This window comes from Oncorhynchus mykiss, chromosome 12, assembly GCF_057628025.1.
Source record: "Oncorhynchus mykiss isolate SJ-2025 chromosome 12, ASM5762802v1, whole genome shotgun sequence".
In the NCBI taxonomy this organism is placed as follows: Eukaryota; Metazoa; Chordata; class Actinopteri; order Salmoniformes; family Salmonidae; genus Oncorhynchus; species Oncorhynchus mykiss.
Genome location: NC_143033.1, coordinates 80,811,535 through 80,824,418, shown reverse-complemented (window position 1 = coordinate 80,824,418; position 12,884 = coordinate 80,811,535). Strand labels below are relative to the sequence as shown.

General features: G+C 42.8%; 1 protein-coding gene across 5 annotated transcripts in view; it reads right to left on the bottom strand.

Moving 5' to 3' along the window:
* Positions 1–647: 647 nt before the first annotated feature.
* The window catches only part of LOC110538283 (serine/threonine-protein kinase N1), a 55,821-nt gene continuing 43,584 nt past the window's right edge, over positions 648–12,884 (bottom strand). For 3 of the 5 annotated variants that reach the window (XM_021625002.3, XM_021625001.3, XM_036938556.2), the window contains exons 21-23: positions 11,927–12,034; positions 11,585–11,665; positions 648–1,747 (exon numbers count right to left, since the gene is read on the bottom strand). In XM_021625002.3, the coding sequence (XP_021480677.2) occupies positions 1,544–1,747; positions 11,585–11,665; positions 11,927–12,034 (393 nt within the window). In that variant the 3' untranslated portion in view covers positions 648–1,543. Of the gene's footprint in view, positions 1,748–8,536; positions 8,610–11,584; positions 11,666–11,926; positions 12,035–12,884 lie in introns of all 5 variants that reach the window. The other 2 variants (XR_016485327.1, XR_016485326.1) reach the window with 1 other exon arrangement.

The window sequence follows — 12,884 nt, the reverse complement described above, 5'->3', positions numbered from 1 at the left end:
ATGTCACCATCTCTACACCTACCTACCTGCACTGGTTTCCCACTGTGTCAGTCTTTGTCTACTTTCTTGCTGGTTGGTACTCTCTGTTTCAGACATAGTTCCAGCCCCCTGAGATCACTGAGCACTGCTGTAACTATTGCTCTGTGATGGCATAACCCGCTGGGCTAAAATTACCTCTTTTTTTATTTGTTGTATTTCACCCCAATTTCAAGACTCCAAATTCCACAGTGTGTTTCTGACCTGGAGAGAACACACACACACACACACACACAATGATGGAAAAGATAAGGCCCTGCTGTAGACGTGTTTGGCCCATTAGGACTGAATGTCTTCATAGTGTACCCGCTACTGTTAACGGTGTCTGGTGACATGCAGCACACTCTGCTCTGTTCTATTTCTCAACATAATGAACGTAACGGCAGGCATTAACATTGCTTTAAAAGGAGTTCAGACAATTCTGGATGACAAACAAATGTAGTTATATTAGTTTGGATTGTGTGAGACAATCCATAAACAATATACACTACTGTACTCATGTTATAGGTTGTATATCACAAAAATGAAAAAACAAGTTCAAAGAATTGCTGCTAATGTAGCTGGCTGAATGGTAATTGGGCTGAAGAGTCAGAAAGCTGCGAGTCAGTCCATTGGGTTCACATTTTTACTAAGTCACAATTCCAGACATAACATCGGCATGATTGACAAATCAAACACCAGAATAAAACTAAAATCACAGAAAAATGATTCTAAATGATTGAGGATAAAACCCACTTGACGTACCGAGTGGGGACAGTAGAGGAGTATCCCATTTGAAGACGATGGGTAACATGACATAGTGAGGACCCAGCACAAACACAGAAAAACACCTCAACCTTCCACCCTCATCATCCTCACTAGCATCCCTTGACAGTCGTCATACACTGAATCTGCACCCCACTCATCTCAATTTCTTTGGAACAATTGACCTTCTCTATGGCTCCACCCTATGCTCATTTATGAGAGGTGCAGGACTCTAGATGGACAGCAATGGGAACAGACTGAGGCAGGATCAGAATTTACACACAGAAACAGTAAGCAGCCGCAAACGATAAAGGGAGAGGAGAGACAGCAGACAGAGAAGCAATAGAGAGAGGTCCATTTGAGAGTAATCATATCTGATGATCCCTGCACCAACTGTATTGTCTTCTACAGAGAAGATACTTTTCATCTTTTAAGTGGGCTCCATTACTTTCTATAGGGAAATAAACTTCAGTCAGTTCCAGTGTTGCTATGCTGCACAGATACTGTGTCCCAGCACTCATCCACTGAGCGTTACATCATCCGGATTATCTTCATGTATCATCCTATAAAAGGCCCTCCAGAAATCCATAGAGGTCAGCATCTCTGCAACACGCATTCACATCCTCCTGTAACTTTCTTCTGCCTCTTCACAGTTCAGACAGGACATAACAGCAGTAAGCCTCTCCTGGTAACATCCCTCTCACAGTGTAGAGTCCCTCATCAGTTCCTCTTACAGTCTAAAGGGAGAGTCTGACCTTGACCCTTAGCAGAGGTCAGAGACGTAGTCAAAGTCTTTGAAGCAGTCCTGGTCCTTGCGGGAGAGGGTGCGGCGTTCGCGGGGCGGCGTGAGGGCGGGGGTCTCGGCGGTGAACTCCTCGTCAAAGTTGCTGACGTCCTCCCTCCCCCTGATGTTGGGGACGAACGGGGGCGGGAGCCGCCTCTGCAGCAGCGCTTCCCAGTCCACACCCTGAGAGGGGGAACAGAGAGACCGGATTGGTTCATAGAATCCAGGTGAATTGAATCATCTACAGTGGGGCAAAAAAGTATTTAGTCAGCCACCAATTGTGTAAGTTCTCCCACTTAAAAAGATGAGAGAGGCCGGTAATTTTCATCATAGGTACACTTCAACTATGACAGACAAAATGAGAAAAGAAAATCCAGAAAATCACATTGTTGGATTTTTAATTAATTTATTTGCAAATTATGGTGGAAAATAAGTATTTGGTCACCTACAAACAAGCAAGATTTCTGGCTCTCACAGACCTGTAACTTCTCCTTTAAGAGGCTCCTCTGTCCTCCACTCGTTACCTGTATTAATGGCACCTGTTTGAACTTGTTATCAGTATAAAAAGACACCTGTCCACAACCTCAAACAGTCACACTCCAAACTCCACTATGACCAAGACCAAAGAACTGTCAAAGGACACCAGAAACAAAATTGTAGACCTGCACCAGGCTGGGAAGACTGAATCTGCAATAGGTAAGCAGCTTGGTTTGAAGAAATCAACTGTGGGAGCAATTATTAGGAAATGGAAGACATACAAGACCACTGATAATCTCCCTCGATCTGGGGCTCCACGCAAGATCTCACCCCGTGGGGTCAAAATGATCACAAGAACGGTGAGCAAAAATCCCAGAACCACACGGGGAGACCTAGTGAATGACATGCAGAGAGCTGGGACCAAAGTAACAAAGCCTACCATCAGTAACACACTACGTCGCCAGGGACTCAAATCCTGCAGTGCCAGACGTGTCCCCCTGCTTAAGCCAGTACATGTCCAGGCCCGTCTAAAGTTTGCTAGAGAGCATTTGGATGATCCAGAAAGAGGGAACATGAGAGAGAGAGAGAGAGAGAGAGAGAGAGTGGGGGAACTTGAGAGAGAGAGAGAAAGAGGGAACTTGAGAGAGAGAGGGAGAGAGAAAGAGGGAACTTGAGAGAGAGAGAAAGAGAGAGAAAGAGGGAACTTGAGAGAGAGAGAAAGAGAGAGAGAGAGAGAGAGAGAGAGAGAGAGAGAGAGAGAGAGAGAGAGGGAACTTGAGAGAGAGAGAAAGAGGGAACTTGAGAGAGAGAGAGAGAGAGAGAGAAAGAGGGAACTTGAGAGAGAGAGAGAGAGTGGGGGAACTTGAGAGAGAGTGAAAGAGGGAACTTGAGAGAGAGAGAGAGAGAAAGAGGGAACTTGAGAGAGAGAGAGAGAAAGAGGGAACTTGAGAGAGAAAGAGGGAACATGAGAGAGAGAGAGAGGGGGAACTTGAGAGAGAGAAAGAGAGAGAGAGAGAGGGAACTTGAGAGAGAGAGGGGGAACTTGAGAGAGAGAGAGAGAGGGAACTTGAGAGAGAGAAAGAGAGAGAGAGGGAACTTGAAAGAGAGAGAGAGAGAGAGAGAGAGAGAGAGAGAGAGAGAGAGAGAGAGAGAGAGAGGGGGAACTTGAAAGAGAGAGAGAGAGAGAGGGGGAACTTGAGAGAGAGAGAGAGAGAGAGAGGGGGAACTTGAGAGAGAGATTGGAGAGTTTGGAGTTTGGATTGGAGAGTTCCGAAGTTCCAAATTGAGCAGCTGCTGAAAAATGAGCTCAAAGTGAAACAGTCCTCTGAAGAAACAAGAGAGCATAATACAAGAAACAGCACTTCTATTGCAACATTGTAGCCAACATCACCAGCGTTGCTATGGAAATTGTTTACCCACCAGACATCCAAACAGAGAAAGCTAAGAAAAGTTTCAAAGGTTTGTTGATGGGACAGAACCATGAATGCCTGTTTGCAGATCTTACCAGTTACAAAACAAGAGCAAATTTAATTTTTAATACCAATCGAGGGAACATATGGAAAAAGGTTATTTGCAACCATTTCCCTTTCTTAAAAAAGAGAGGCATCAGCCAAGGATGTCAGATCCGCATTTTTGAAGAAGCTGACCAGAGCAACACATATCAAACAGTAAACTTATATAATAATGGAACTGTATTGATACAAGGCAATGATTCAAGCCTCCAGGCTTTTGAGAATAGGTTTGCTACCCTAAAAGCAGACGCTGACATCATCTCAGAAAATGAGGAAAAAGTCAAGGAGGGAGATGGAGAAAAGCAGACCCCAATGGTCTCTGTGACCCAGCAGGAAGCCCTCAACGTCCCTTTACCTGCCTCACCTGCAGCAGACAGAGTCAAGGACATGACAATTTCAATAAGAACACCTGCTATGCAACGTTTCCACAACACCCTCTCTCTAGTCGAAGCAGAGGTCATAGAACTCAGAGAGAACAAGCTTCAAGAGGAGGACACTGTCCAGAAACTCAAAGAAGAGATGAAACAGTTCAGGGAGGAGAGCAGAGCATCCATAGCTAAATTAGAAAGCAGAATGGACAAGCTGAGTCAGACAAATGATGACCTCAGAGACCATCTGAGCACAACAAGAAAGGAGCTCGAACAAAAAGAGAGGTACATTGACACCCTCAACCGGCAGAGAGTCATTGTGTCCTCTGCATCTAGAGAACATGTCCACCAGCTTGGTACAACACAAGCAGAACCTGAGACCAGCATGGCCTCCACTACACAGCCGGATGACACTGCACCAGCCTACCAGTCTGCTCCAGCCCAGGTCAACCTACCAGCCTCTCAGTCTGCTCCAGCCCAGGTCAACCTACCAGCCTCCCAGTCTGCTCCAGCCCAGGTCAGAATACCAGCCTCCCAGTCTGCTCCAGCCCAGGTTAACCTACCAGCCTCCCAGTCTGCTCCAGCCCAGGTCAGAATACCAGCCTCCCAGTCTGCTCCACCCAGACAATCACCCACAACTGCAATCCTAATTGATTCAAATGGGAAGTTCTTGGTCCAGGAAAGATTCTTCCCTAGACACCAGGTGTATAAGTTCTGGTGTCCTACAACTGAGAGTGCAATGCAGCTACTCAGTCAGACCAGGATTGACACCCCTGACAACATCATCATCCACACTGGCACAAACGACCTTCATGCCAAAGGTGAAAATGTATCTGGGGCAGTGAGAAGAGTGGCAGAACGGGCACAGGCTATGTTCCCAACAACCAATATACAGTGCCTTGCGAAAGTATTCGGCCCCCTTGAACTTTGCGACCTTTTGCCACATTTCAGGCTTCAAACATAAAGATATAAAACTGTATTTTTTTGTGAAGAATCAACAACTAATGGGACACAATCATGAAGTGGAACGACATTTATTGGATATTTCAAACTTTTTTAACAAATCAAAAACTGAAAAATTGGGCGTGCAAAATTATTCAGCCCCTTTACTTTCAGTGCAGCAAACTCTCTCCAGAAGTTCAGTGAGGATCTCTGAATGATCCAATGTTGACCTAAATGACTAATGATGATAAATACAATCCACCTGTGTGTAATCAAGTCTCCGTATAAATGCACCTGCACTGTGATTGTCTCAGAGGTCCGTTAAAAGCGCAGAGAGCATCATGAAGAACAAGGAACACACCAGGCAGGTCCGAGATACTGTTGTGAAGAAGTTTAAAGCTGGATTTGGATACAAAAAGATTTCCCAAGCTTTAAACATCCCAAGGAGCACTGTGCAAGCGATAATATTGAAATGGAAGGAGTATCAGACCACTGCAAATCTACCAAGACCTGGCCGTCCCTCTAAACTTTCAGCTCATACAAGGAGAAGACTGATCAGAGATGCAGCCAAGAGGCCCATGATCACTCTGGATGAACTGCAGAGATCTACAGCTGAGGTGGGAGACTCTGTCCATAGGACAACAACCAGTCTTATATTGCACAAATCTGGCCTTTATGGAAGAGTGGCAAGAAGAAAGCCATTTCTTAAAGATATCCATAAAAAGTGTCGTTTAAAGTTTGCCACAAGCCACCTGGGAGACACACCAAACATGTGGAAGAAGGTGCTCTAGTCAGATGAAACCAAAATTGAACTTTTTGGCAACAATGCAAAACGTTATGTTTGGCGTAAAAGCAACACAGCTGAACACACCATCCCCACTGTCAAACATGGTGGTGGCAGCATCATGGTTTGGGCCTGCTTTTCTTCAGCAGGGACAGGGAAGATGGTTAAAATTGATGGGAAGATGGATGGAGCCAAATACAGGACCATTCTGGAAGAAAACCTGACGGAGTCTGCAAAAGACCTGAGACTGGGACGGAGATTTGTCTTCCAACAAGACAATGATCCAAAACATAAAGCAAAATCTACAATGGAATGGTTCAAAAATAAACATATCCAGGTGTTAGAATGGCCAAGTCAAAGTCCAGACCTGAATCCAATCGAGAATCTGCGGAAAGAACTGAAAACTGCTGTTCACAAATGCTCTCCATCCAACCTCACTGAGCTCGAGCTGTTTTGCAAGGAGGAATGGGAAAAAATGTCAGTCTCTCGATGTGCAAAACTGATAGAGACATACCCCAAGCGACTTACAGCTGTAATCGCAGCAAAAGGTGGCGCTACAAAGTATTAACTTAAGGGGGCTGAATAATTTTGCACGCCCAATTTTTCAGTTTTTGATTTGTTAAAAAAGTTGAAATATCCAATCAATGTCGTTCCACTTCATGATTGTGTCCCACTTGTTTTTGATTCTTCACAAAAAAATACAGTTTTATATCTTTATGTTTGAAGCCTGAAATGTGGCAAAAGGTCGCAAAGTTCAAGGGGGCCGAATACTTTCGCAAGGCACTGTAGTTGTGTCCACCCTCCTACCAAGAAAAGACTTCCCAGGAAAGTTGATCGAAAAAATAAATCAACAGATCACTGTGGACTGTGCCTCACTGCTCAACGTCAGAACGGCTCACCACCCCACTCTGACATGTCAACACTTATATGATAATATACATCTACTAGACCCGGCCCATCACAACACAGCTCTACTAGACCCAGCCCATCCCAACACAGCTCTACTAGACCTGGCCCATCACAACACAGCTCTACTAGACCTGGCTCATCACAACAAAGCTCTACTAGACCCGGCCCATCACAACACAGCTCTACTAGACCCGGCCCATCACAACACAGCTCTACTAGACCCGGCCCATCACAACACAGCTCTACCAGACCCGGCCCATCACAACACAGCTCTACCAGACCCGGCCCATCACAACACAGCTCTACTAGACCAGGCCCAACACAGCACAGCTCTACTAGACCTGGCCCATCACAACACAGCTCTACTAGACCCGGCCCATCACAACACAGCTCTACTAGACCCAGCCCATCCCAACACAGCTCTACTAGACCTGGCCCATCACAACACAGCTCTACTAGACCTGGCTCATCACAACAAAGCTCTACTAGACCCGGCCCATCACAACACAGCTCTACTAGACCCGGCCCATCACAACACAGCTCTACTAGACCCGGCCCATCACAACACAGCTCTACTAGACCCGGCCCATCACAACACAGCTCTACTAGACCCAGCCCATCACAACACAGCTCTGACCACTACTCCAGGGTCGGTCAGAACACTGCCCTTCAGGGAAGTAGACCACATGATGCAGTCCACACCATGTATCAGTCAGATCGTCAGCCTACATATGCTGAGGTAACCTCTGGCAGAAGACCCCTAGAACAATCAGAGATAGGAGAGGTGCGCCAACTACTGCAACTAATATGCAGACTACTGAGCTAGACAGTCCCTTTAATTCACACACGGGCACGCACACACAAACACACAGGGTTGTAGATTGCACATAAAATAAGTACAATGCAATCTTATTCCATTCTTATTAATTTGTTTACAAATATTCCTAAATGTATTGACACCGGTATTATAATAATTACTATATGTAATGGTATGTGTGTGTGTGTGCGCGTGTGTGTGTATGTATGTGTATGTGCATGTATATATATATATATATATATATATGTGTATGTATATTGTGTGTATGTGTGTGTGTGTGTATGTATGTATGTATGTGTGTATATATATATATATATATATATATGTATGTATATATATATATACATACATATATATATATATACATATGTATGTATATATATATATATATATACATACATATATATATATATATATATATATATATAGTATTTTTTTTTCTTTTTTTTTTTCGATGTACTTTACTCAAACCAGTGAATATCACTTATTATAAATGAGATCATTAACTATCAGCTCTTGGAATATCCAGGGCCTATACTCTTCACATTTTGGTTATAAAACAACAAATCCAGAATTGATTAAAAACATCAAGGGACAGGACATCATAATCCTACTGGAAACATGGTGTCGTGGAGACATAGATACTCAGTATCCCTCAGGCTATAGAGAAAGTTTACTACCATCAATCAAACATAAAAATGTTAAACGGGGCCGAGACTCAGGTGGAATCATCATTTGGCATAAGCAGGACTTAGCACTGAATGAAATGAAAAAAGGTACCACTCACATTTGGCTAAAACTTAACAAAGGTACAATCTATTGTGACAATGATGTATACATATGTGCAGCTTATGCTCCTCCTTCAGATTCATCATATTATGATGATCAGTTTTTTGACAATCTCCAGACAGAAATCATTACATTTCAGGCGCAGGGTAAAGTGCTTCTTTGTGGAGATTTCAATGCAAGAACAGGTTCTGAGCCTGACTACACTGATGCGGGAGGTAACCACCACATATTTGGACACCCCTCCTTGTACAGTAGCCCTATTATAAATAATAGAAACTGTCCTGACCAAATACTGAACAAAAATGGAAAAGAGAAAAGAGCCTGTACAAGCTTAATGGTAGAATCAGAGGGGACTCTTTAGGTCAGTTTACTTACTGCTCAGCTCTTGGGACAAGTGTAGTCGATTATGCCATCACTGACATTGACCCCTCCTCCATTAGTGCATTCACTGTCAGACCACAGACACCATTGTCAGATCACAGTCAGATCAACGTGTTTCTGAAGAAATTAACCGGCAATATTCATTCAAAAAAACAGCCCAATAAACTTTACAACATAAACCAATCGTTCAGATGGGCTCCAAACAGTGCAGAGACATTCATTGAAACATTGAACTCAAATGAAATGATGAACTTTATACAGTTTTTCAATAACTCACAGTACCAAAACAATAAAGATGGTGTCAATTTGGCTACTCAAAACATCAACTGCATATTCCAAAAAGCAGCATCGAAAGCAAATTTGAGAAAACCAAAGCAATGCAACATCAGAAGCAAAAATCAAAATGTTTCTGACAAATGGTTTGATAATGAATGTAAAACAATTAGAAAACACCTAAGACAAATGTCAAACAAAAAACATAAGCAGCAAAACAACCCAGATCTACGATATGAATACTTTGAAACTCTGAAACAGTATAAACAAACACTGAAATGCAAGAAATTGAATTATACCAACAAGACACTTGATGAAATTGAAAACGCAATTGACCAAAATCAGTTCTGGGACATGTGGAACAATTTAAGCACAACAAAGCCACAAGAATTAGCCATACAAGATGTAGGAATTTGGAAAACTTACTTTGATAATCTATACAAAAACATCCCACAAAAAGACTTACAACAGAACCAATTAGAAATTAAAGAAAAATTGAACATCCTGGAATCAGTCATTAAAAACAACCAAAATCCATTAGATTACCCAATAACCCAACAAGAACTAAATGAAAAGCTAAAATCTATTAAATCAAAAAAGGCTTGTGGTGTAGACAACATCAGAAATGAAATGCTGAAAAACAGCACACCTGAGTTGCAAAATGCTGTGCTTAAATTGTTCAACATGGTTTTAACTTCTGGCTGCTTCCCTGATGTCTGGAACCAGGGGCTCATCTCCCCTATCCACAAAAGTGGAGACAAATCAGACCCCAATAATTACAGGGGAATTTGCGTCAACAGTAACTTGGGAAAGATTTTCTGTAGCATTTTGAATTCAAGAATTCAAACCTTTCTTCAAGAAAAAAATGTAATAAGTAAATGTCAAATTGGCTTTCTCCCTAACCATCGCACTACTGACCATTTATACACCTTACACACACTAATTAATAAACACGTCCACCAAAAAAAAGAGGGCAAAATCTTTGCTTGCTTTATTGACTTTAAGAGCAATGTATGCAATAAAAATGAAATTATTCAAAATCAACATCCCAATTAGAATTTGGACTAAAATATTTGACAGTGTAAGCCTACCAATAGCACTTTATGGAAGTGAGGTTTGGGGGCCACTCAATAAACTGGATTTTAAAATGTGGGACAAACATCCAATTGAAGCCCTACATGCAGAATTCTGTCGGAAAATTCTACAAGTCCAGAGAAATACACCAACTAATGCATGTAGGGCAGAATTGGGCCGTTTTCCAGTAATAATGAAAATACAGAAAAGATCATTAAAATTTTGACTACATCTAAATTCAAGTCCAAATTCGAGTCTGCAATTTAAAGCACTTCAAGCCCAAGAGCTGAGCCCAGAAACGAGCCCTCTCAGTCAGCTGGTGTTGGACCTCACCAACCAAGCTGACACCAGCACTGCTTCAAAAGAAAGAATTCCAATAAGCAAAATCATGAACCAATCAAAGGAATCATATTTACAATACTGGAAAAACGAAACAAAATCCCAAAGCCGACTAAATTGCTATCTGACCCTAAACAGAGAATATGAATTGGCTGATTATCTCTACTCTGTCAGAGATACGAAGCAGAGACAGATCCTTACCAAGTACAGGCTGAGTGACCACCGATTGGCAATAGAAACCGGCAGACATAAAAAGACATGGCTACCCAAAGAGGAGTGTGTATGTGGTCACTGCATGACAGGGGAGGTAGAGACAGAGATGCACTTTCTCCTTTACTGTGATAAATATTCCTCACAAAGAGACTCATTATTCACAAATTGAACCCAGAGGAAAAACTAAGAATACTCATGGGCGAAGGAGCAATGGCTCCTCTTGCAGCCAAATATGTATTTTCCTGCCATAGCCTGAGGGACACTGAATAATAACATCTGCATAGTAAACAGTAACTTACTTATTATTACTATTATTGTGATTACTATAATTATTAATGTTTACTGTAGACTGTTACCGTTTTATTGTTATTATTTTTGTATTATTATTTACTACCATTTTATATTATTATTTAGTTACAATGTATATTGTATACATTGTTGCTTTGGCAATATTGACACAATGTTTTTCATGCCAATAAAGCAGCTTGAATTTGAATTTGAGAGAAAGAACTTGAGAGAGGGAACTTGAGAGAGAGAGAGAGAGAGGGAACTTGAGAGAGAGAGAGAGAGGGAACTTGAGAGAGAGAGAACTTGAGAGAGAGAGAGAACTTGAGAGAGAGAGAACTTGAGAGAGAGAGAGAACTTGGAGAGAAAGAGGGAACTTGAGAGAGAGAACTTGAGAGAGAGAGAGAGAAAGAACTTGAGAGAGAGAACTTGAGAGAGAGAGAAAGAACTTGAGAGAGAGAACTTGAGAGAGAGAGAGAGAGAACCTGAGAGAGAGAACTTGAGAGAGAGAGAAAGAGGGAACTTGAGAGAGAGAACTTGAGAGAGAGAGAGAGAAAGAAATTGAGAGAGAGAACTTGAGAGAGAGAGAGAGAAAGAACTTGAGAGAGAGAACTTGAGAGAGAGAGAAAGAAGGAACTTGAGAGAGAGAGGGAACTTGAGAAAGAGAGAGAGAGGGAACTTGAGAAAGAGAGAGAGAGGGAACTTGAGAGAGAAAGAACTTGAGAGGGAACTTGAGAGGGAGAGAGAGAGGGAACTTGAGAGGGAGAGAGGGAACTTGAGAGAGACCTTGAGAGAGAGAGAGAGAGAGAGAGACCTTGAGAGAGAGAGACCTTGAGAGAGAGAGAGAGAGAGACTCACCCTAAAGAAAGGCTGTTTCTTGACATCATCAGCATCTTTCTCACCAGAGCCTAGGCGCCGCTCCGGGTTCCTCCTCAACAACTGGCAACAGAAAACAACAAACACCTCAACGCAGACATAACAACTCACAGCACAGACCCAACACCAGCTAGCAACACACACAGATGGCAAATAGCTGAAAAAACATCAGAAACACTTTCTTTCACAGAAAACCCACTGACTGAAAACTAGAAGCAAAATGGATCCACCTTTACAGTGACCAAACTGACCATGTCAATCAATGAGATTCTCTCTTACTCCACTGGTGATTGGTGGGATGTGAATGTTGGGGGAGGAGCTTACCCGTCTCATGATGCCGATGGCCTCTGTGGAGAGGAAGCGAGGGTAGCGCACCTCGTCATTTACTATGCTGTCAAACACCTCCTCTTCATCATCACCTGGGAATGGAGACTGACACACACATAGACCACACTGTCACGCTCGCAGCCACTCATTTAACCTATTATGGCGCCCCGGTGATGTGGCCAGGGAATGCCACTGTTTGTAGTGTAAGCCACACCCCACAACCAGCATTTTTAGGCTGCAGTGCCAAGCCCCACACCTGAAGCCACTCAGCCTCATTAGGCTGTAATACAACTGGGGCATATGGGTGCAAGTTCAGTTCAGCATGAGAAGAGGAGCTACTGGCTGAATGCTGCAGGCCGAGCATTACAGACATTTGGGAAAAGCTCCTGGCTGGATGCCGAAGGCTGAGCTCTATAGACATTTGTTTGAAGCCCATGGACATTGTGAAGCTGGTAAGCTGGGTAGCAGCCCAGCTAGTTTTAAGTTCAGTTTAACTTTAAGTTCAGTTAAGCCCTCTGTGGGAGAGTGTTTTGTTTTCAGTTACAGTTTGAGAACTTTCTTCGTGACCCTTTTATTTTGAATAAACATGCCAGCTTGGCTTAAGTTGTGCCTCTGTGTTGGACTTCTGTCATTATTACTCATCCTTGCCATCCATCCATCCCCCCACCACGCCTAGTGAGTCGTTACACTATATTAGTTTATGTAACATATGGCTCAAACACACATCACTTTATGTAATATAGACTAAAGTGCTGTATTACCATAAAGGCTTAAAGTACATATTACTGGCTTAAAGTATATATTACTTTAAAGGTAAGGGCTTAACTCATTAAAGGGATTTTCCGGTACTTCTGTATACTTTTTAGCCAGTAGTTCTGAAAGTGGTCCCCTGAAATTGCCTCTCTCTCGCTCTGCTGTGGGTGCATCTTGCTAGCTGTCACTCATATGGCGAGGG